The sequence below is a fragment of the Aptenodytes forsteri genome, unplaced genomic scaffold (genome assembly GCF_000699145.1).
Source record: "Aptenodytes forsteri isolate BGI_AS27 unplaced genomic scaffold, ASM69914v1 Scaffold15, whole genome shotgun sequence".
Classification (NCBI taxonomy): domain Eukaryota; kingdom Metazoa; phylum Chordata; class Aves; order Sphenisciformes; family Spheniscidae; genus Aptenodytes; species Aptenodytes forsteri.
This window is the reverse complement of record NW_008795129.1, coordinates 24,972,699-24,999,044: the sequence shown is the minus strand read 5'-3', so window position 1 is coordinate 24,999,044 and position 26,346 is coordinate 24,972,699. Positions and strand designations below refer to the sequence as shown.

The following is a 26,346-nucleotide window of genomic DNA, read 5'->3' as shown; positions in this document are numbered from 1 at the left end:
TTGAATGGAGTCACCGTCCCAACTCAGTCTCATAAGGGGGTCAGTACATGTCCTCAACACACCAGTCCAGAGCCAGCTCGGTTAGATGTGAAATGAGTTATTTAATTCAGCAACTTTGCATTAAAGTGCTAGAATACAATACCACACACACTGGAAATTAAAAAAAAAATTAAGTCTGCCATTTGATAGAGAAACCTAATTTACAGTAATTATTCATGTCTGCAGAATACATATGACAAAACCAAGGGAAATTAAAAATCCTATCAATAGCCTCACTGGAGAACAGCTGGTTAGATCCCATACAATAACCAAGTATTTATACCGATCCACACATTTCTGCATCACCAAGAAAATGGCAATTGCAACCCTGAAATTCAGTTTAGATCCATGAAAAGTAAAAAAGGAGAATGAGAGGAAATTGAAATGTCAGAGCAGCTGGACCTCACGCTTCCATTACCATGTTAACGCCGAAAGCTGAGGATAAAGGCAAACCCTGAATTTCAGTGTTCACCATCACTCAAGTGCTTGGTCTTTTCTTCACGGGCATATTCTACATGCACTACAATTTATTGCTTCATCACAAGGTAAGGTGTAGATGGAAATTGAAAAATGCCTTATTCTATTTGTGCAGAAGGATGCAGGCAGCCCCAGTCTGGCCCCTGGCCCCGCGGCAGCATGGTGCTGAGCGGGCACGAAACTTGGCCACCTTCACCACCCATCCTCCTGGGAAACCTGCTCCAGCTCGGGCCTGTCCCCGAGCTCTAGTCCATGTGTGCACCCTGAGCGTCTTGCACTGAATTTAAACACATTGAGCAAAGTGCAGGCAATTTATCAGTGCGGCATCTCAAAGGACGCATTAACAGTAAGCAAACAACCAGAAAGGCGTCCTGCATTTACTTAAAAAAAAAAAAAAAAGCAACATTTTTTATTGCAAGAGAACACAAAGAACTTAAGACACTCGTGATGGGGAGACGGGGAGAAGCTGGACAAGGCATCATGTGTGTTTCCACTGATGGCTGAAAGGCAGTGGCAATGGAAAGGACAAGCTGTTTCCCGGCGGCGTGCACTTCTGACAGTTACAGACAATGAACAGCAACATCTCTGTGAAACACAGCAAATGCACACATAACGTAACAGGTCCAGGAAAAACAATTTCTGCCTTACCTTCCTCTACCTTCAGCTTGGGGATAAAATACTTCGGTTTTAGAATCATAGAATCATAAAATTGTTTAGGTTGGAAAAGATCTTTAAGATCTAACCTAGCGCTGCCAAGTCCACCACTAAACCACGTCCCTAAGCACCACATCTACACGTCTTTTAAATACCTCCAGGGATGGTGACTCAACCACTTCCCTGGGCAGCCTGTTCCAATGCTTGCCGTTTTGTTCAAAACGGCATACAAAATATTCCAAAGCCCAATGCAGGATGGTAGTCGCTGGATCAGAAGAAGAGGATGACTCCTGTTACACCATGTAATGTCTAAGTCTGGTCTACATGTATTTAAACATCAAACCAGCTGTAACCTTTGTAAGAAATTTTTCTGCTTACTTCACCTGATTGTGTCAAATATATACACAAGAAATGACTAGTTTATACAAAGAACCTTTACTAAAAATAGGTAATTGTGAACAACCATCATGGGACAACTGGCATCAACACCACTACATCAAGCTTCTGGCAGAGAATTGTCCCCAGAAAGGTCACAAGAATCGATAGGGAAGATGTCTAAGGTGAAGCAAGAAAGTGGACACCTCAACTAGTCAATGAAGTGAGATATTTTACATTAAAAAATGTGTTTAATGTGTGTGCATGTATACACATATGTATGTACACTCACATAAATCTCTTATTCATACATCATAAACATATCTATAGGCACTGCAAACTTTGTAACATTTTTCTCTGTAAAGTCACATATCACAGACATCCATGGTAAAGAAAAATACCTACGTTAAGACAAAACTGAATTTAAAAACATTTTTACACTCAGAATTTGTGGTATCATCAGAGACATTTCAGTAATCATAAATGTCAATTATGGAAACCAGCTTAAGAACTGACCTTTGCATTGAGCTTCCCATTGAAAATAAATTTGATTAAAAACCAAACAACCGCTGCCCAACAAACCTTTTGTGGTTTTGCATGGGACTGATGGGAATTGTTGTGTGCACCTGTAAAAATTGCCCTCTCACTCCCAAGCTAAGACTCAGAGAAGTGGTATTAAGGGCTTTTCCTTTTTATATTGGCACTGTAAGTTAACTTTCAGTAAGTAAATTCAAGCTAACTTTCAAGAAGCAAAAATTACTGGCCATTAAAAATCTGTTTTCTCATACTATTTAGAAACTTGACACCTCTGAATTTCTTCTTTCGGGAAAATTTGTATTGCAAAGCCTTGTGGTATTGCTCTCAAGTCTGAGTGAAGGGATGGCATTTGGGGGGAGGTTAATCCCTGAATAGTAGCATTTGTCTTAAATGGTGAAAACCTGGCCCCTGTGGATCCTAATGCCCTGGACATGGTCTACTATGGAAGACATGGAGGGGTCACCTTTCCTAGCAGCTTTCTTTTGGCATCCTCCTGTAGCAGAAGTTATCGATTTGAATGAAGTCTGAATGGGGACCTTTGGGCATGGAGGCACCAGGAGAACTGGCAGAAGGATAAAGCAGTGACAGCTGGACCAGGTCATCCCAATCCCAGCTACTCAAGGCATCGAGGTTGGGAAAGCAAAAGACTCATTGAGCCCATTAAGGGATGATGGTGGGAAGATGACGAGCAGAACTGGAACTGTACAGCATCCTCACCAGGCAGGGAGACAACCGACATCGAATACATCGAGTGCTGCCTAATGAATTCCCACAGAAGTAGGACAGACTAAAGAGACATGAGATCACAGTCACTGGCAACTCCCAAAGGGAAAAAAGGGCACATCCAACAACCAGCACATGTTCACCAACCTCAGAGTAACACCGGAGACGAGATGTGGACTTGACAGCAGGCACCTCTTGTCCTCTACATGACTGGCAACCCCGGAGACATTACTTGGGCACATGTCCCTCGACCCTTGTGAGGACGTGAGCATGACAGAGTAAGTGTAAGTGATACCACTTTGGTTAAAATCAAACAACCTTCTTCTTCTGTATTGCCTTGTATTGAGCTCTTCTGCATTAGCTCAGCTTTGTTCAAACAATGTCACAAGAAATTCATATTGCATTGGGATGCTCTGATATAACGCCACTGGAGTACAAAGGAAGAGAGTATACCGTAGGAAAAATAACAGCCTTCGCAAGATTGTTCACCGCTTAGAGACTGTAACTGAATTAGTTTCTGGATTTGCTGAAGTGTGTTTTTACAACACTTTGAGGAGGGTAATGACTCGTTCTGGCTGGGTTTTATACGAGTTACAGCTTAAAAGCTGTTAGATTGTAAAAACGGTGACAATTTGGGTCTGAAAATGAATCTGAGAGTCTGATTTTCAATTCCCAGTCTCAGCTTGCGTATTTGTAAAACATACACACATATGAGATTTAGAGTTTGTACTGCAAGACCAATTTGAAAGTGCATCTCTTGTTTGAGGAGTCTTGCAGGGCCAAATTATAACACTTGCACGAGCACAGGAATTTGCTAAGGGCATGTGACAACAAACACATTATCAGAAATACAATTTACAAGCATCCAGTTAAAGGTCCATGTGAAAGCCTCCTTCTATCCTTTAGAAAGTAAATGGAACAGAAAAGAGGAAAACTCACCAGCATCCCAGCGCAATCTCCCACACAGTAACAAGAGCAGTCTCTAAAGCAATTTTCAATTAAATGACAGACTTATAGAATTAAAGTTGTAATACATTATCGATCGTCTATGGAAAGAATATCTGATCAATTGTAGCTAAGAATCCTTCCCAGCTTATTCCTCTTGAATGGAGATTATACGAATAACAAAACAAATAGGGAATTGTAGGACAGTATCTAACAGCAAATTCTGAGATGCTCGTAGCTGATGTTATCTCACATTGAAAGGAAAAGTGTGTTTGTTTGATCCAAAGCAACATGATGGTTTAAGGCAAAATTATGAGAATATAATTGACCATTTGAGCCACTTTTTATGAGAAGGGCAATCTTTCTGCCTTTGTAAGAACATTATTGTTTTACTGCTGTTTAAGTCATGCTACTTGCATCATGTAGCAGCTACTTGAGGTAGAAAATATTACCTAGAACTCATCTGTTTTCTGAAGTGTTCAGCAACAGATAATTTATAACTTAAAGATAAGTAAGCTATCATTATGAGTATTGACAGCATACAAAGACAGCTGTTTCTAGAGCTGACGAGTTTTATCTCAGTACTACATACATGCAGGAACACGTATAGCAGTGCGATGAAAGACTTCAGCTTTATCGTGGGCTCCCTCAGAATTGTTCAGAAAGAAAGAAAGTGTATACATAGCCCTCTATAGAGTGCAACAGTTCCTGAAATTCTACAATAAGGATGAAAAAGACCAAAGAAATGTATTAATTTTCTTAGACAAGTTTTTAAAATAATATTTTATTTTGAGTCAGTGGTATATTTAAAAACAATCTACCGTAAGAGTAAAAAGATTGTAGATAGTAAAAAATGAAAGTGTGATGACAATAAAAAACGCTAGATTATAAAGTTAGTTTCCTTCCTCCCTCCCAACACCCCACCCCATCATTGTCCAATATTTCTCAGAGCATAATATCTGGAAAAAAAAAGTTTTTTTTTTTACACTTTCAGCAATTAGGAAATTAAAAATACGTAATGCATTCATTGTAGGTACATTAATTCATTATTACATGAAAAGCAGGCACCATAAAAATTAAAACATTCTAAAAACCATCATATATACAAACTCTATACAGAATGATGGCACAAGGACAAAGTGATTCCTTTCAGTTCATCCTAATCCACATGAAATATTACACATTAAAGAAGAAAAGAGAAAGCTCTTCCCATTCTTGTACTCAACCGCTAGGTTCAGAATGACCAGGAGTCTCCTATCTGCCTACTCTGTTTCTTTTCCTATACGCTTGTGCCTGTCAGCAGCTAAAAGGCTTCCTTGCTTTGCCCGTTGATCAACACCCAGAAGAATGGCCAACTGAATGAAAATGGAAATGACTGATCACTGATGACTAATTTTACAAAGCCCATTAGCAATCAGTTTATTTGTAATACAGAACAATTAAAGAGAAGGCACATTTCACAAATAAGCTGTGTCTGATTTTTAGCCCTGGGCTATTTGGGGAAATCCTACGGCAGCTTCTCCTTACTGTGAAGCCTACTCCAACGTGCATTGAATTCAATGTGAATATCGTCATCGATTCCTATATACACTGAGATTAGGTACAAAATACTCAGCTCATTTTAAACTCCATAGCTACCTAAATGCTTTAGGTACAAAATATTAAACTCTCATTTTAATCTCCACAGCTACCTGTGTGCCTGAAGTTATTCAGAAGAAGCAGGGAGAAGGTTTAGGAAGAGGGTACTGTCAGTTGATGAACGCCTCCCGGCCTCAAGTAGAAATCCAGATTTCTTTCAAGTTACAGGAGGGAACAACCCCAGAAAGAGGGGTGATGTAGTGTTGTTTCCGATACACAGTTAGAAATGGATTTCTTAAAGAGTTAGAGTCATTGCACTAAATGTTAGATACTGCACGCCTGAATGAGGTAAACATTATATACCATAAAATACTTAGGGAAATGAATTGTTACAGCTTTATCTTTGGAAAAAAACTCTTCCTTCTTCACTGGACAATCCCAGAGTCAACAGACGTTTGCTTCCGAGTTGTCTTTGGAGGCGGAGGTGGGGGAGTCTTGCTGGGGAGTGGAGGTGGCAGGTGCTGGAAGAAACCAATTTTGAAGAGACTGTGTTAGCAATGAATGGATTTTTGAAACATTTACTGGTTCACCTATAACTGCAAGAAACGGTGGGTAAGCCTGTAGCCGTCTGACACCTGAAAGCTTCTCTGCAGAATTTGCTACTATGCATACCGAATGCCATTAGCTTAAAATAAAACTTTTACTTTTGACAATGAAAAAAAATCTCTCAAGGGTTCGTGATTAATTAGCTCCGTATTTCAGGAAAAATCTTTTGAAAGCACTGGAGAAGGTTATAATTCTCCACTTTATATCATGATAGGATATTGATTTCTTCGTCTGCATCGATTGCCCTCAGCCCCTATGCACTACAGAGCTTAAAAGCTATTCTGAAGCAACAGCTTCATTCTTTTTCCATTATTTTTGTATTTTGCACATTTAGAACACAAATAATTGAAAAAAAAAAGGAAACCATTTAAACAGATAAGTAACTTGAATTTACTATTACACATTCAGTTATAATTAAAATATTCAAAACAGAATTCCAGACTGTTCAAATATACATATTTTAAATCACTTCATGTATCATACAACAGAACAAGAGCACCTTTGGTTAGATTCACTGGCTAACTGGACGAATTTAAAAAGTCATTATGGAAATTAAGACTTTTTTTCATAATGTTAATCATATATATGACAAAATCTGTTTCAGAAAGAGCTTGAGAACACTGCAATTTGCTCATACACTTTGCAGTCTGGTTTTCTACAGCATTTTGGCTATGCAGCCATTACAGTTTTCCCATCGCTGCACTGAGGCTGTACTGCAGTGTCAGACCTCATAAACGCTGCTTTGGTTTTGTTTTTTCCTAAGATTCTTCCCCCCCCCAGCCAGCCACCGCCGTTTGTTTTCCTCCAAGCATAACAACGCTTTTTCATTTCCACTTGTTTGTGTCTCAGTGTACCCGTCCCGCCTTACCCACCCCATACTGCTGACTCCACGCATTAACACTTAAAACCTTACGACGCACACCGTCTCTGCCAAATTTCCTTAATCACTGCTACAAGAACAGTTCAAATATCTGAAATGCCTTAGTGTAACATTGCGTGTACTGCAGTTGCAACCTCGATACTCGTATTCCAACTTTTTTTAATGTCTTGGACGAAATAACTGATGATTTCTCGGTGTTATATATATATATATCTCTATATATACACACACCAGTAAGAAACTTATACGTGCACAGCTGATAAGCCACGTGAAAGTGCATAAGAAACAAGACTGTTCCTTTTAAAAGAAGATATCCAAAGCTGCTTTGGATATCTCCAAAGATATCCAAAAGATATCTTCCAAAAAGAAGAGCAGTTCAGGGTGATGGCAGGACATTTCAGTCTTTCCTCTGCCGCGAGGCACAAGAAGCCCGGAGAGCCTCCTAACACTACTGCAACCTAGTGACTGGGAGTTTTCAGAGATGTGCAAGAGTAGAAGGAAAAAAGTATCTTTAAGATAACTGAATGCCCTCTTCAACGTCAGCTTTTAAGACAGCATGAAGTTATAAATCCAGAGCTTTTACCAGACAGTTTTACTAATTGTAGACTAAATAGAAAGGTAAGACTGCATACTGGCAGAGCCAGGAAGGCTGGATTTTTGCTGGAATATTTTTCCTGTATCCTACCTCGAAAGAAATACTTTCCAATCTGTTTTACAACTTTCCTCATTCCTCCCGGCTCTCCCCCATGGCGAACGAACAGGGATCACAAACTATCGTCAGGAAAGGCGTGGCCTGAGCTTGTCTTTCCATTTTGCCACTGTCCAAAACAGCAGGCCCAGAGTACGGAGGGACGAAGACCGTCCACTCTCCATTTCCCCAGCCTCTCCAGCAGCACCACCGATGCAGCGACACCTGTGCTCTCACCTTCCTCCTTGACTACAGAATGCTTTGTTACCAACTTGGAAATCAATTGGTTTTAATCTGCTACTGGATAAGAAGCTCTGGACCAAGAGCAAGGTGCCAGAGCCCGGGGGTGTGCTGCCTGGAAGGCTGCATACCAGGCGAAGTCTCCTGCTCACCGATGAGGACAGGACTGAACATACATGGCAATGAAGACTTTCATGTTCACAGTCCGGTTAAAGTTTATATGAGCTCTTTTGAAGAAACAACCAGGTTATTAAAAGGTTTGAGTCTTGAAAGGGCACCGCTGCTTGAAAAGCACATGTCAAGAAGACCCTGCTGAGTAAGCAGCATTCATTTTTCAGAGCAGGCTCAAAACTGTGGACTATTTATTCCTCACTTACAGTGTGACTCGGTGCACAATGATCTCTGAGTCAGAAAATCGTCAACAGACTAATATGTAAAGCAGATAAAATAAGAATTTTATTTTACTAAATGCAAAACTGAAGTTCGTGTTTTGTTTTGTTTTGTTTTTAAAATGCAACTGCTGATCTGTCTCTAAGTATTACAGTCAGAACCACTAAATACTTTCTCTACCTGACCAAATACTGTTCTTAACCCGGTATGTTAAGTTAGCTCCTGGATTCCTACTAAGGCACCTGAATAAGAGCTGGACTGTCAACATTATTTAGCCTCACACATTCAGGTGTGATCTGCAGATTTCGAAATCTTTGAAAAACTGCTTAGTTACAGTCATGTATCCAGGCAGGGGCTTCTGGACAAACTTGGGAAATGCTGGTGGTCTGCAGAACATCAGCATACAACATGCAAGAACTCCTCACAGAGATGGCATTAATTTCATAACTAAATAAACCAGGTGCCCCTCTAAAATACATTACAAAACATAAAAATTTCCTCAGTGCTTTGCTCTCAGATGATATCTTTAACATTCTATTTATTGCTAGAGAAAACTAACTTTGCCGATAGCATCATTTGTGAAAATCCATTTTGAATTTAAATAACAGTATATTGGCAATAATTCTCAATTCAATTAGATCAAAGGCATTTCTCAAACAAATGAGCCCTTCATATTGATCAGAGAACAATCAATTTTTCCCTGAAAACCTGCTTCTGAAGAACAAATACAATGCAAATACAATGAGAATAAGCTAAATATATATGCTATAAACAATAAGCACAAAACCTACCAGAGCTTAGATTCTGCAAGCAAATTAGGCAGAAAGAAATAACAAAGATAGGTAGATAATTATTATAATTGAATTTACAATTTCCATTAGAAAGTTGGATAAATTCAGTACATGTTCATTTATATAATAAGCTACCAATGAATATATTAAGTAGGACATGTAATGCTCGTCGAGGCAATATTATTGAGAAATTAGCATGACAAAATGTGCCAATACGGAACTGGTGCAACTCCAAATCTAGCCATCGCTCCCAGGGCTGATACGCACTCTCTTTTATTCCAGCACAGGAAGAAATTCAAGCACACTTTCTCTCTCCCTTCAATGTCATACTCAGGAAATCATTATTAGGCTTATGAAGTTCATTTTTGCTATGCTTCCCCTTAGAAACTTTGAAATACAAAATAGAGTTTCCCTTGATTTTACATTTAATTAAGAACTGCTTTGCAGAGTTCATGTTTATCTTTCAGTGGTTAATTGTGAACCCAACGAATCTTGAAGCATGCTTTTACTTTCTGACATAATGATAGAGACTGCTGGTTCACATTCAAACCTATTTTGGGCAGAATCCTTGACTCACGGGTACCTCAGGGGAAGCAGAAACCTTATGTAAAAGGCACATATGCAACACAGAAGCAATCTGTTCCTTCTGCTTCAAACATGAAATTGCTCCCATTTGTTTGTTTTTTTCCTGATACAGAAAAGAATCAGCTTTAAAAACATTTGTCTCCATTCTCTTAGAGATATAAAATACACTGCACTATACATGTTCAGGTTGCAATAAAAATCAATTCAAGAAGATGAAAAGATACATTTTTTTTTACTCTGTGAAGAAGCAAAATAAGATACGAGAATGTTTTTTTTTAATCAGGAAATACTATTAAAAAAACCAAAAACAAAAAATCAAACAAAATTTGATTCCCAAAAATGGTCCTTCTGACACTGTTAAGAGATTTCTTCCTGTGTAACTATTTTTCTTTGAAATTAAATGGTCATAAATATGACAAGCTATGGAGATCCAATCAAAAACACTTTAGTTTGAAGGATTAACAGATCTAATTAGGTCAGAAGCAGTAGAAATGAGACGTATATAGGCTATCAGTTACACGGGACTGTGTAAACACTTCCAAACACTGAGCTCTGAATTGCTCCTTCTCGCTTACACCATTGCTTTTAGCATGGAGCTGAGTCGCCTGACAAGCAGCAGCTTGCTTATTTAATATCCGCAATGAAAAATAACACATAATGTGAGGTCTTGGAGGAATAACACTCCCATTCTGAAAGAGCAATAATGCGCCAGTGGAGAGAATCAACCCAACTCCACTAATTTGAACCAAATTATAGACAGTTTAAGCTAATTGCCTGTTTGACCCAGGGAGCAAAATTATGTGGAAAATACTGCAGGTAACCGATGTGAAATGACTGTTTAAACTCTGTTGTCATACTTCATCTATTAGAGTTTCATCTGACTGTGTATCACAGCCGTTAGCTGCCCTTGCTGGAGTGTACTTTGATAAGAGAAAGTAATTTTAAGAGTCCTTCTGCAGAGGTGCCCTTTGTGTGCTCCCACCTGCCACGTGCTAAGCATCCCCTCCTTGGGCAACGTGAAAGATCCTTCAAAACAGGCAACATCTAATTGCTTTGAACCAGCACCTCAGATTTTCCCCATGGGGTTGTTTGGCAGGACCCTGACCATGCTCTCCCAATGGGGAGCGATCCCTGGAGGGATGCTCCCGCAGGGGTGACGGCAGTGGATGACGGGGAGAGCTGGACCTAGCACCCCTCATGCAGGGAGGATTTTGCTCGTGGTGTGTGCCAGCTGTGTTAAAGCACAGTCAATGCGATTTTCCCTCTGTTGCACCACGTTTCTGCATGAGGAGGCTATTAGTATTTCAGACCGTGCTGGCTAACTTGATTTCCAAAAGCACCGTTTTTCTGCTCTGGTCTGTACATAAACAGACCTCAAGAGTTATGAGCAATACCCTCAGAATTAGGTTTAGACTCCAGACCGAAACTGTATTTCTTAGTGAAGGCCTGGGCCCTGCGAGAGCGATAAACAAATACATTACCAATTGGCCAGAGCAAAACCCGCAGCTTGATCCCGCGCAACACTGAGGGCAGCGACACGGCCTTTTCTGAAACAAAATCAAGGGTGCTGCTCAGGGACACATCACGGGCTCTATGTCTCCGGGCAGCCAACAGAAGAACACATTTTTCACTCAAAATCCTGTAATAAGCCATGGCAGTCCATTGATTTTGAGACTTATTAAAAAGTGACGGTGAGTTTTTAGAAACTCTTTGCTCGGCAAGAGCTTAACCCACCAAACCCCAGCCCAGCCAAGGCGGGAGGTGGTAGAGACTTTGCACTGGAGGAAGGGCTTGCAACGCTTCCCATCTCCAGCAGGCAAAAATAATTACCAGATGGTAAATCAAAACCAATTTTTTATTTTTTTTTCTTTTGGGCACATTATATACTACTACACATCATGGAAAGCTTTTGGTCAGAGAGTCTGTTTTTTAAAAATCTGGAGTATCAGACAGAAAAGGAGACATTTATTTCCATTTGTGAGCAAATGCAGTCCACAATGTTAACTTTCTAATTTAATATAATGGATTAATAATGCACTTTTTCTAATTTCACTTTTTCCAACATCTCCATGGGATAATGCTGCTAATGACTGACCTCCCGCTGCTGTGGTAAGCAAGCTGGCAGCAAGCCTTGAGCCACCAAACCAGCGGCGGGGGTCCTGGGGAGGTGGCACCACGATGCTCAGAGGGAATGGAGCCACGGGGCTGCGAGGCACTTTGGGAAGGAAGGGGATTTCTCCCAAGAAATAACATCGGAAAAGGAAAAATTGCAAACCCTGAAGCAGTGCTCCCTAATTACCTGCTGCCTCTGTAGTTTCAGCTGGGTTTCTAGCCTCAACTCTTTTTCTCTGTCCACATGAGTACAGAGTCCATTTGCTGAAGCCTTTAAGGTAATTTTTTGCTCACTGTGGCTAACCTATGAGATAATGACCAGCACTGCAGTATATGCATTGCAACACATGAAAAATCCCCTGGATTCTTCCTTCTGCGTAAACACTTCCATTATATCCAAATAGCCAGTCTGAGTGCTCCTCGTGCAACAGGATCCCAGAGAGTCAAAATAAGTGCCATCGCTGTCAGCCATGCAAGACCGTTCCGGTCCTCGCATTACACACCGCTTCAGCCTTTGCTATCCCTCCTTGACAAGCTCTCCATCTATGCCAGATTGATAGAGATCTTCTCATCCAAACCATTACCTGATGCTTAGTGAGCGTTAGCCGATAACGCGCCGATATAGCCGATATAAGCGCTCCTTTGTCTATTTTCTTTGAGTTTCCCTTCTTGCTGTGAATACTAAGCAGGCAGTTGATTTGTATGCAAGGGTATGGATGATCCCATAAAGAATAAGCATTTCCTGATTTTTTATTGATTTTTTTAGCCGATAACGCCGATATAGCCGATATAAGCGCTCCTTTGTCTATTTTCTTTGAGTTTCCCTTCTTGCTGTGAATACTAAGCAGGCAGTTGATTTGTATGCAAGGGTATGGATGATCCCATAAAGAATAAGAAGTGCCTAAAGGAATCCCTTGATGTAATAATAATCCTTGCAGGAGTCGTAGACTTCTTTTTTTATGTTCCCATATATTATTAAGAACATTTTTAGCAGACAAAATCATACAGTGCAAGGAAAGATATATATAAGGGTATCACAGTTAACAAGGAATAAAAGCACAATCAGAAAATTATAATTAGATGATCACTTGGATAAAAGACTTAAGGTAGACGGAGTTAATAGTGGACTCCAAATAATCTAAGATTACCCTCTCAGACACTAAATGACACTATTGCCTGCAGTTTGAAGTATTTCTTCATGCATTTATCACTGCATGCTTTTCAGTTCACTACAGCGCTTTTTTTGGTTTTCATAATTGACTGCAAGACAAGCAGAGTGAACCACGTAATAATTTCTCATACAAGGAGATATTTCCAGTTTAAAAGCTACTAAGATAAACTTATCTATAATATTTTTTACTGATTTTTCTTCACTGATACAAAGCATGTGTAATTTAAAAGACAATCAGTTTACTAGGCAGAGAATTATAAAGTTATGAAGTATGTAGCTATTTGACCCATGAAACACAAGCCATTAAAAACTGTGGAGTGGGATTTAATCACAGCAGTAATAAGAATTTACCCATCTGATCTTTCATGCCCAGCACTACTCATTTTCCTTATGTTCTTTAACAGCTTCCTTCCTATAAGCCTGATGAAATAAATGCGCAGAGTGATTGTTATAAGACTAGAAGCCTTTCCTAAAATTAATTCTAAGCCTAATACATGTGGCTTTCTGACAAATCTGCTTTAGATCCTTTTTTCAGACTTTGAAACTATATTCCCTCGTCTTGTAAAGTTTATAAAAATACAATGCTGAAGAAAATTTTGATTATATCTGATTGCATCTGACCATTTCTACAATTACAAAATAAATTTAAAAAAAAAGCAAGTCTGAGCAGTGAAGACTGTAAAGAGAAAAAATATTAAGACCTGAATAAAACTTTGCAAAAAAACCCAAGGGAGCATATTGCTACTATTTTTATGAACTTCCATTTAATGATGCGGAAACCCTGCTCATGACAGGTACAGGAGCTATGCAAGGTCACATCTTCAACAGCAAGGAGACCGAGGCTGCAACCTGAGTCATCTTCAGGTCTGGGCTCTAACCATCACAGCATGGTGGCATTTGCAAGTAGTACAGTAAATATCTAGCATTTGTCCACTAAGTGGAAACCCCTTCAAACAGCCTCGCAAGGAATGGAAAAAGAACCCAGCTATTGGGATTTTTATTCCTCACCGCATGTTTTATCATCTCATTGTTTAATGCTTTTTAGCTAAAAATTGAACTCATGTTAACAATACTGAGCTACTACCATGACCTAAAACTTGCAGTATATCATACAAAACAAATTTACTACTCTGGAGCTCATACAGGGAGGAATTCAAGAAATTTGAAACCTAATTTGAATTTCTCAGGTTTCTTCATGAAGATGGATTCCTTAGACAAAACTCCTGGCAGCCCTCCTGTACACTCTGTAATTTTCCACTCAGAGGTCTGTATTCGGGTCAAGCGAGAGCTGGCCCCTGAGAGAGAAGTCAGGGAAATGGGTAAGAGCTTAGTATACTTCGATGAAAATTAGAGGAAAAGGGTTCGCAAAAAAATTTAGTGAAAATATTTACTAAAACCAGCCACGGGGAAGAACTATGGAAGAGACGATGGGAATAGAGAATTTTTCAATATATGCATATAATGAATAAAGCATTGTGTTTTGAATAACACTACTCACATTCCTGAAGTTACTTTTATATCTGTTTTTTCTCCCCCTTTAGCCTGAAAATACTAAATTCCTGCAACAACACAGTTACAATTTCAACCATGGGAAAAGCCAGACTTGTGTACTGTTGTGCACGGTGATAGTCTGTGTTAAATAAAACTATTCCCAGAGTCAAAACTAAATGCCTGCCTGACTCTTTCTCTGCTGAGATTAGAAATGCTTTCTCTAAGCACGAAATTTACTGAAAAGCAAATTACTCAACAGAATTTCATTTGAATGATGAACTTCAGAGAAATCCTGGAAGATACCTCTGCAAACAAAAAAGAATCATTACCGCTGAGAATTTTTCCACAAAATAACAGCTTGGCCAAAGTTATACATTTCAAAGTCAAAGAAAAGAAAACCTCTTTAAACGTATTTTTTTCTCCAAAAAGGAAATAAATGGTCCTTCTCAAAAGTGCTGCTTTAAAGAAAAGGGCCAAATTATTTTTAAAAGCTTCCAGGATACAGGAAACAAAGTTGAAAAAGTGTATTTTCTTCAGAAAGCTGAAAACCCTGTTGATGATGAAGAGTGTTTCTGAGCTCCTTCCCTCAAAGGGGGCACGTGTGTTTGCCTCTAGGAAACAAGTGGCGATTAAATGATGACAGAACAGAGCTCCAGAAAGGAAAGATGTCAGGTACATGTTTTATTTCCTTTCCTGAGACAGGATTGAAAGGCTATTAAATCTAATTTGCTGCTGAGACTATATCCTGTCAGTTTAAGCTCCCTTACCAACACAGCTAACAACATTTTGCTTAGTCTTCTCAACCAGAATGAACCCAACCTCCCTTCAGGTCGGTCCCCGTGAGTGATGCCGTTCCCTCATACTCCAGATGCTCGTTTGCAACTGCAGACATCTCTGGATTACATCTCACTGTGGATCGTGCAAAGTAGAAAAGCAAAGAAAATTGCAGAAAATTATCATCATCTCTGGGACTCACCCTTTGATGGGCAGGGGGAGAGGTTGTCGGGCTGATCAAGTCTTGACTTTCCATGAGATTCCCATAATCAGCCATGCTTCCTTTGAGAGGCAGAGGAGGAGGAACGTCGGGGATGTCAGAGCTGGACATACCATTCAGCTCCAGATCTGTAAAAATCAATGCTGAGTTAACTCTTTCAATAACTGAATTGAATCCAAAGATCCAGACTGCGCCAATTCTTATGGCATTGATACTGCGATAATGCTGCACATGCGATATCTTTGTCTGCTCTTCACTGCCTCTATAATTATCTGCAGCTCATCTAATGAGGGATTTTAAAGGAAAGTAGAACAAATGAACCCACCCCCGCATCAACGGGAAGTATGCACTGTGGAGTCGCATTGGGCTAATTTTTAGGATAGGCTCAAAATACTTGAATGATCCCCTCTTTTTAATAGAAAATACTTTTTCCTTCAGATTTCATGCCAAAATATTCATAGTTTAGCAAATATAATTTTCTCAGCTGTAAGCTCTGCATTTTCACCTTGGACATTAATACACAATAAAAATTTTGGTAAGTGCACTAACAAAATATAATCCAGCTAAGCTTTATTTACTTTCCCCCAGTAAAATAAAAGCTTCTTGTTAATAAAATGCACAAATGAAAGCCTATAATTAACTATATCTCTCTCAAAAACTTTCAAACTCCAGGTAACTATAATACATGAGCAGTCATTAGTTGTCGAGTAAATAAAATCACGCAAGAGAAAGTACAAAACATTTATTATTACTGTTCACTGGGTAGAAAGTTCCCTTTTCTTAGCAGATAAATCCTAGCAGATACGTGCTGTAAAGGCGAATAGCCTGAGGGACAATAAAGTTTATTGAGGCCTGAGTGATACATAGGTTTTTGTGTAGAAATCCACCCACGGTGTATTTCAGGGCAATTCAGTCATTTTAACACAGGCAAAACCCACTGTGAGCTCTATGAGATAAGGAACTTAATTTATTTTTGATAAATTAGGGAAGCGTTTTCATTTAGGAAATGAGAAAAGGTTATTTTTATTTTACTGGGGTGATTTGTGAAACAAGTGGAGGACTTGTTTATGTAGATATTTTTATTGCAAGGTTCCTATCAATATCTTACAAAAGGCGTCCTTTTATTGTTCTCTAAAATGGCCTCTCACTAACACAATTTAACTGTAAGGTGGATGTATTGATTTGTCACTGAAAACTGTAATTTTACTCTTCATCCTTTCACTTGAACTTTCAACTACGCCAGGAAGAAGAGTATTTTCCATCCTGGGACTTCAAACTTTCAGTGGCTTCTTCTACATCAGACTGAAAAGCTTGTTTGTCCTCCAGGATCTGAATTTCTCATTGCTTTTTCCATTGCTCCTGTTTTTCATCCTTCCTTTTCTACACATACAGAATTCCTCCATTCCCCAAACATTCATAATACTTTCCTTTAAATATCTTCATCAGAATCTAATTCTGCTAAGCTCATGTCATTAAAACATATAACTGGAAAACATTTGTAACTAAACATTGATGCCGCGAATGAACTTCCCTCTTCATTCACAGCATCACTGCTCTGTTCATAGATAAACATTAGAAATTTAGTCTTACAACCTTTTAGTAGCTGAATTTAACTGCCCTGAACACTTCATCTTTTCATCATATATAATATTACAGTATCTACTAACTTCATCTAAGCCATTACATGTAGACTAATAGGTGCTACCAAGAAGATGGCAAGACAAATTTTGTTAGGAGTTACACATACTCTTTGTTTCTTTAAGGTTGACATTTGGAAGATCCACGGAAAGGCAGGTGAGCAATGTTTTCACTAGAGCTGCAGAGGAAACAGTGTCTGGAGGAAACTCTACTTTAAGGTCTGCAATACTCTGAACAACCTGGATGGTCACCAACTGTCCATGCAACTGTATCCTGCTCTGCTTCTCTCCCTTTCTCTACGTTCCCCAGCTCCTGTTACAGCTCTAATTTTCTGCAGCCCCCACCGTGTTCCTACAGCCTGTACGTGGCACCTTTACAACCTCACCCTTTTGTAAGACAGCAATAAATCCCTGTAAATGTGTATTTCCATCCACATGAATAGTTCACAATATACATTAACAACATATTTGCACTCAATCTGGCAAACTATTTAGTAGAACAACAATATTCTATAATGAAAAAAATTATTTGCCCTGACTAGCTAATCTCTCACACAAGTTTAATGAAATCCAGGACTCATCTACCCTACTGCAGAAACAGGTATCGAACACAAACTTCAGTAATTTTCAGTCATGTTTCAAGAAGATCTATTTGGTACAGATCTATTAATTTTCTCCTGCTCAATTCAGCTGAACTATACCTCACTAACTCAGTCACTATACAAATAATTACTCATAATTTCTGGTTTGCTACCATTATTCAAGGTGTTTCATCAGACTAGTATGCTCTGAATATTTATTCTTTGCTGGACACGTGCCACTGAGAATATCTTTGAGCTGGCAAGAGATCAGTTAGATGACTTTTATTTCATCTTAACATAATGATAAAATTTTACACTCCATTCTCCTAAACTGCCAGCTAACAAGCAAGCAGTATTGCTTAGCAACCCATTAAGTGCTTTTAGCCAATTTGTGCACTGAAGTAACTTCTTTATCCTTGGAATTCCTAAAAAATTGTATCACTACAATTCCTCAAACGATTATGGACAAGTGCCATGGATTTTGCAATAAACTGAACCTATTTTACATAACACCCATAAATCTCCAGCACATAGACATAAATATTCTCAGAAATACATGATAGCTTCAGATACTTTTTAAAAAAAGAGATCAAGTTAGTTTTAATAAAATGCACACAGGAAGAAATAATCCAATTCAAAGAATATCTTTTGCAGGAGTATATATACTCTACTTCTCTGTAATTCCAGTTTTTAGCACACTGGTAGTTTTTGGCTATCAAAACTGTAAAGAAAGGAGAGAGTTCACCGTTATCAAAATACTTGTTTTGGGTGTCTGACTATGCAAAGGAAACGCTGCATTGATTTGCACTTGCTTATCCCTCTTCCACATGTTTGCAACCAACAATTTCAAATCATTAAAACAAAGCCAGATGCCTTTTAGACGACAATTCTGTTGCTGCTATAGATTTGTAAAATAACCACATTCCTGCTCACAGGACATATATCTGCAATTGGCAACAAGAACTTTCCAAAACACTCACTATTTAAGAGAAAAGGTTTTAAGTATCAACAAAGTAAATAAAACAGCGACCTTGATCGAACAAGATTTTTTTCTTAAAACTGATCATCTATTCTCCTCTTTACTAACATTGAACTCTTGACTATCATACTAGCATTTGAGTACATGTATCAAAAAGATCTTCTTCTTTTTTTATCACATGCTAGCAACTGAAAACTCTGAATAACAGTTTTGGGAAAACACCACTGTAAAAGAAATGTGTTGTATTATTTCCCATTTTGCAATAGGGTTTCCTGAAGACTGAAGCAAACAGACAATATTTTACAGAAAAACTGAGGGATAGATGTCAATGTCAAACAAAAAATACATGAAAAAGACTGACTTTTTTTTTCCCCTTCTGGCTTGTACTCATTATGTAGCAAATAAAAGTTCTTTTAAGGTACAATTACATTGAAAGATTATTTTTTCAGCCTTTATGCACCAATATAAATATAGAATCAAGTACAACATTAATTTTTGACAGTTACACTCTATACCTAAGTAATTGTTAATGATTACTTGAAAAGGAGAAGAAACTTTTTCGATGCAATAATTTTCCTTGCTTTTGTATTTTGTTGAAATATTTTTTGCTGGCAAATGCAAGGAGCATGATGTTAAGAGGCAAGTTCTTGTTCCTGCAAGCAATCCCATGGTGATGGCAAAAAGACTAACTCAAAGAACTCAAACCAAGGTGTAATGCAATGCTCAGGAAATACATCTCCCCACTAGAAGCTATTTTGCATAAAATTTGCTAGGAAAAGAAAATTTAGTTAAAATTAAAGACTTACTGGACTGTATGCTGAAAGAAAGTTTTGTCCGTGGAGTTATTGGGGGTGGCGTCACTTGGGAGCTGGGAGGTGATGGAGACACGGAGAAACGTCTTTCACTTGAAATGACGTTTATGACTTGGCTTTTTGGTCTTTGTGGTCTTAGTGGGCTGATCTGCACAGGGACAAAACCAGTGAGACAGTAAAGGCATACACGTTGTTACTGAGCAGCAGACCTTGGGAGTGCTACGTTTTCCCCACTACCTCCTAAACAGTAATAGGGCAATGAGAACATACAATACTTCTGATTTAATGCAGTATTTCACAGCTCCAAATGTTTTTCCCTTCTCCCCAGGCATCACAATGAGACTTAATGCACACACCTTCCTGTAGCCTGGCATATTTTTCTGAAGTAATGAGCCAATTCCCCAAATGCTTGCTTAATAACAGCTAAGGAAGTCTATATCCTTACACAAGATTATACAGCATTCAAAATCTTTTCTTTCTTCTCATGCGGCTCTACTTCCCTGTTAAAATTTATCTCTTTAATTGTTTGCATGGTGAAACTCTCTTCTGAGGAAGACATCATCTGTCCAGAAACACTTTCTTGATGGTACTTGTTTGTGCTTATATTTAATTCACTGAAATATCCCTATTGTTTTGCTCTGGCTGCTTCATAGTCCATTTAAATTTTCCATCAGAAACCCTGAAATGATACTTGTAATCTGATGGGCAACTAATGCTTTTGTTAAGGTAATTCCTTTTGCTCAGTTTAATCCTGAGCTCTACTGTTTGTTACCCATCCACCAGGTCTCATGTTTCCAGTAATTGCAGTGAAGAAAGGATTTTTTTATTTCCAGGAGATCACAGAAAATGGAGCAGCAACCTGAAGTTAAGACGGGAAGAACAGCCAAGGTACTGCAATAGGACAAAACAGAAAATGCCAGCAGCAATTCATGCTTTTTTGAAGAATTCTGTCATTTCACAATGTTTTTTTAAAAAGTAGGTTGTGAAGGAGACATCTAAAATGAGGTATGAGTGCTTCCTTTTATTTTCAGAAAACAAACCCTAAAAGGGTTTGCATAAAAGGCTGTGTCTCTGAGACCCTTCTATGAGAAATGAATGACCATAACTTTTTTTGAAAGTTCATCAAGACCTCAGGGTAACCTTTCAGAAATTTGCCCGATACTAAAATTCAGGTCCTAAAGACTCCAAAGGTTTCTTCTTTCAAGATCTTTTAAAGCAAATTTTTAGTAGAATGGATAAGCACAGTAATCACTTTCTCCAAGGCATGTAATTATAAAAAAGCAACTAAGGAAATACACTAATTGATTAGGAAAGCTGCAATGCCAGAACCAAGAGAAAACCCAACAACTAGAATCAAGTTCCCAAGTTAACCTGGTCTGTAGCTACTTATCTCAAGTAAATTTTAACTTCTTCTGTGATTGACAAGCTTGGTCCTTTTCTTAAAGCTTCATATAAATCACAGTTCTTTTCTTAAAGCTTCATATAAATCACAGTTGTGCTAGGGAATATGAACTCTTCAGAGACCACTAATCCATAATGAACCCATTGCTACTTGTTTTTGGTCTAATGAAAGCAGGATCAATAGTGAGTGGTGTTAGATGTCACTAAATCAATAAAATGTACAGCCTGTTACTCTGATTTCTTACACAAGCTTTCGAGTGGTCTGTTAACTACCTGGCTTCAGTGTTAGGTTTGCTATCAGCTCATGGAATCAAAGAACTAACAATGAGAATTTATGTTAAAGAAGTTTATGTGATACTTAAAAGAAGATATAAATCTCTAGAAAACTATAAAGACATTAGTGATCATCTTCAGATACCCAAGTGCTTAATTTATCTTCTGATAAGATCATAGTAGTACAAGATCTCTGTAATTAGCGCTTGGGTTTTGATCAGTCAATAAATTCATTATGAGTACAGTGAAATTTGGAAAAAAGTATTTAAGCTATACAACTAGACAAAATGGTCCCTGAATGCTCCTTTTAAAAGAAAATGTGAAAGCTCCCTGAAATAATTCTGTAGTTTTATAATCTTCCCATGTTCTTCCATGAAGATTCATTTGATTGGAAAAAAAGAAGTTCCTATATAAGAAAGTCCATCGCAGTGATGGAAACGCTCATTTAATTAGACAACATCATCTTTGAAAAGAGCAGCAGAAGCTCTGCAGAGATGGGAATGACCGCTGTCTGACACGCCTGCTGCGCCTCTCACTTGATATTCTCTGTAAATTATGTTGCATAAACCAATTAGGAGTGAATAACACAGGGTCCAGAACAGATTCATATATGAGGTTATTGATGCATCCTTCCCTCCTGAAAGCAAACCACTGGTAACTACCTATTATGTGGTGGGCGAAGAATAATGTAGAATACAAGTGTTGTCAGGCAACAGGTGATTGTGTGTGAGCATGCGTGTGTGTGGGTGAGTATCTGAAACTGGACTTTTAAACTGTCAAGCACAAGCCTGTTATTTGCCAGCTGCAACTGGCACGGGCTGGTTGTAAACTGCGATGACACCTGGATGAAATGGTAGTGACAAACATCGAACCCTCCTATTAATAAACAGACATGAGACAGAGCCAGCGATTAAAGAGGCTGACCACGCGCTGTGCTTCTGCACATAGATTATTTTGACACATCCCACTATCCAAATCCATCATGGATTCTCATTTACTCCGTCTCACCCGTGACGATATTGAGCGCAGTTTTTCCAGGCTGCTATGTATCCTTCAGCACCACCTTAGACCAGACTTCATTGCCCAGTCTTGCTCATGAGAACATAGTGTGAGATGTGCCCAAAGTCATACTGAAGTCGGCACATCGGGTGTCTGCCACATCATTCCTACCCACAGAACCTCCTCCTCTACCGCAGAAAGAAGGAAGAAGGGCTTGACCGATCTGGTGTTGACAAATGCACACTGGCTGTTATTCTTTCATTCGTTTTCTTGAAGGTATTTATAAATTGTCATCGTACTAAAGCACGTCTTCTGCTGTAAAACCCCCAAATATTTTATAAGTCAGAACTAAGAATCCATTAGAAAATTCACCAAACAACTGAAATCTTGTAATTGAATTAGCAATGGTACAAGTGAGTTCTAAAATTCTCAACAGAAGGAATCCAGTAACTATAATGGAAAAGCTAGTAACTACTAGTAGTTTATTACTGAAATCTCACTTTAAAAGCTCTTTAAATCTTATTTTAATTTCCATTTCTAGTCAAATCTGGATTCCAATTTTTCTGGAAAAAAAAAATCCTTAATTTTTCCCCTCTCCATCTCATCATCATCTATTTTTAAGCTAGCGAACTTTCTGCTTTCAAGCTCCTAACGTAAGAGAAATCAAAATACCTTTTTCTTCATAAAACACAGCAGTAGCAGTGCTTTGGGAGCAATTTCAGCTTAAAAAAGGAACTTGCACGCAGTGCAGCCCACAAAAGTAGAACAATGGAAAAGCTGAATACTTACCCACAAAAGATAACATTTTCCCTTTTATATCATTAATAGGGGACATATGTCTCCAGGGTGCAAAAATTTCAAGACAAGACAAATTTTATCTTTAAACTTCTTGACATTATCTGTACAAAATTCCTGAAGACAGCAGTGGGAATTGTACAACCACGCTTGTAAACTAATCTCTAAAGTGTTCCCTCTATTTCACCTACAGGAGAAAATGAACCACTAACTCCAAGCATTAAAAATTGACTTGGTCATTTTGGAGCTCATCAAGTAGTTTGCAGATACTGAAAAGGGAGAGTTTTTCTCTCACCACTAAACTCTTTTTCATATTATTGATCTGTGGATTTCAAGAAGCTTAAAGTAACTGTAACTAATTCTGACATTTAATTTCCCTCCCTCTCTATAACCAGGGGAAAATTAGTCATACCAGTCATCCACTGAAAGCTCTTGACTGGGAAGAGTAGAAAACTTGAGTCAAACCATGTTGGGCTTTGCTCATTTTTGTTCCTCAGATGACAAATGGGAATATGCCTTAAAGGGTTATCATGTCCTCCTTTCCAGCCAGCATTTGCATTTTTCCAGTCATAAGCAATCTTCTGCAATGTCCAAGACCTCTCAGAGATGACAGTGACCTTGCAGTGACATCGACCAGCTCTCCAGCATCCTTGGACGCCTCCCATCTGGTCTCATGGATTTGTGCAAGTCCAGCTGACTGAGCTGCCCCGAAATACAATTTTCTTCTCCTGTGGCTCATGCTCTTCTTCCACAAACTCTGCTAGTCCATTTGGGGATCTGGGAGATGTGAGTGCAAGCCTTGCCATTGCAATACTCAGGCTTAGTCAAAATACAACTGCTGCAATGTGCAGAGTTGAATGCATTGTGTCAAAAAGATGAGATGTATGGAAATCTATGCAAAACGTATTTGCTGTCTGAAAACACTCTAATGATGCTCACCTGACTGGCTTTGGCAGGAGGAATCTCCATTTAAACAAACCAGGGCTGATCCAAAATTTACTGAAGTCAACGGAAAAACTCACTGGCTTCAAAGGAGTTTGGGTGAAAAGCCTGAGATGCACAAAAGGGATTTTATCTGAGTTTTTGCCGAGCTAATACTGGGCCTAAGGCCACATCAGACAAAACAACTCTGATCTTCCAAGATGTCAGAAGACACATCTGAGAGATTAGGTCATCTCTGGATGGAGAAGAAGGAGCAAATCCAGAAAACAGAGGAACCATGGCTGACCATCTAAGTAATATTCCGCTACAAATACCAAACAGAAAGACTTAAAGGATCTAGTCCATCACAGGTCAGAGAGAAATCGTTTTGAAAGTCCAATGTAAATGACACAGTCACCAAGGAAAGACTCTGCTGAGTTAAAAGTTGGCTTTACAAGTACTTGTGCAAGTCTTTAAAAGAACATTACATTTATTTCTGGAGGGCAAGTTTTAAACTATTGGCCTCAAAAGAAGTGTCCAGGCAGAGATTTGGAGGTTACAGTTAGTTCACGCACTCCCTGCTCCAGCTTAAAATGGCCTTGCTTTCAGTTTCAGAGGTAAAACTTCTCAAGTTACCTAAGCCTTTAGGACAGTTTCAGTGAATTGAATATATGCCAAGAAGAGAGGGCTTAAGAGAGATATGCCCTGTAGTTAATATTCTTACACACAGCCACCAGTGGAACAGCTTGCGATTTTCTGCTCAAAATAGCCTTTCAAGAATACGTAATTGCCATGCATGGAATGACCTTGTAACATTTCCACCAAAAAGTGTCTTGCAGTAGTCAGCTGAAATATGAGAAAACCCATCACGATCTATTGGGAACCATAAATTCAAAAGGCTGCTAAAATGGTAGCATTTATTTTACTTAGGATATACCATCTGCTCCTTTTATCAAATAGTCATATATAGCTTTTGGTAAGATTTTCATATGAGATACCATGATTTTTTTACACTGTAAATAAAATCTGTATTTTTGATTCATTATCACATATATTAACATTGTAGCATAGTCCCTTAGAGTTATTTTTGGTCTAAAAATAAACTAAATCATAAAAATCAACATTTTGATTTAAAAAGATAAAGAACACTCCTCAGAATTAGATAAAGCATTACTTGCTAATAAAGTTACCGTTTCTGAAAGGATCACTGCTTCAGACTGCTGCAGAGAAATATCAGTAGATTTAAATTCTTTATCAAATACCTTTTGATGCTTGCTGTTCCTTTTCTCCTTCTTCTTTTCTTTCTTATCTTTATCTAGGTCATCCTTGTCCAATTTATCTTGAGACCTAGAATGCATCTTTTTTGGAAGGAGGGGCTCCAGCACAAACCTAAAGAAAAGTGTTGTTGCTTGGATCAATAAAATACTATTTTCAAAACACCTAATTTTCATTTACTATTTCCCAAAGTCTCACTTGAGTTAATGATGCTTTGCTAATCCAGGAAAAATCATTAGAGAGAAAAGGAGGGAGCAGAAGGTCATAACAATCGTAATTGTCTTACAATAAAATTTACTGCGGAACTGCTGAAGAACCAGTACCATGTATTTCCCTGCTCTGTAGTAAATTTACTGGTTTACAGCTACACAAACTCTTGAGTTTCACTGTACGTGGTTTACATAAAAATGAGTTTCTAATTCAGCCCTCCCACTATATAAGCTGTGGCACCATGGCAGGCGTGCCAGCAGATGCCTGCAAACTCCAGTGGAAATCAGCACTACACAAGTGCAGGTAACTGTACAATGAATTAAAGAAATGTCACCCCTACTTCCCCTGCACCTTGGAGGCAGTCCATATGTCTACCAATGGCTGTAAGGATTTCTTTAAAAAATAGCCAAGTCCCCAAATTCCTCCTGGACTTTTTTTTTTGGTGGAGAAAGAGGATGTATTTATTCCCCAGAGAAGGATTAACAGTTGAGAAATTGTTTTGCAGAGGTGTAGTGATTTTCTGTTGACTATGCAAATCGTAAAACGCTTTCTAATCCTTGTAACTCATCAAAATTACAGTACCTTTTCACAGAAAAGCAAACAATATCACCCTTAATGCAAAGGAAACACCTATACATTGCACAAAAGCATGAGGCATAGAGGTTTAACCACAGACACAAGCACCATTCCTGTCTGTAATAACACCCTGTGTGTGTATGTGTGGTTTTGCATGCATGCATGAGGATATATATCCATACGAGTGTGCACATGTATACTGACAGATCAACACCTCTGCTCACCTACAGCATGCCCTGGTGAGGGGGAGCCAGTAGGACTGAGCTTAGTTGTTCTGATATTACAGATAAACTCCAGAATGAAAAATCGGTCAGGTAATAATGAAGGGGAAGGTTAGTTTCCAAAAAGCAGATGTATTTTCCCACCTGGAATGCTTCAAGTGTGTGAATATAGGCAAGGCTGATATACTACTACCATCAGCTCTGCAATTTTTACAGTCCATGACTATTTTTTTTCTGGCTACAAAGGAAAAATTCTTTAGGGGTTCAATGAACTTTTAAAGGAAAACTTCATTGTTTAAAGAGTTTTTATTTTTTATTTTTAATTTTTATTTATTATTGCTGGGTAAAAAACTGGCTGGACGGCCGGGCCCAGAGAGTTGTGGTGAATGG

At 38.6% G+C, this 26,346-nt stretch overlaps 1 protein-coding gene across 1 annotated transcript in view; it reads right to left on the bottom strand.

The window, feature by feature from the left end:
• Positions 1-4,547: 4,547 nt before the first annotated feature.
• DOCK1 (dedicator of cytokinesis 1) overlaps positions 4,548-26,346 on the bottom strand; it is a 307,079-nt gene continuing 285,280 nt past the window's right edge. Inside the window, 4 exon segments of the mRNA XM_009278124.2 lie at positions 4,548-5,849; positions 15,259-15,404; positions 19,280-19,433; positions 24,865-25,063. Of these exon segments, the coding sequence (XP_009276399.1) occupies positions 5,754-5,849; positions 15,259-15,404; positions 19,280-19,433; positions 24,865-25,063 (595 nt within the window). The 3' untranslated portion in view covers positions 4,548-5,753.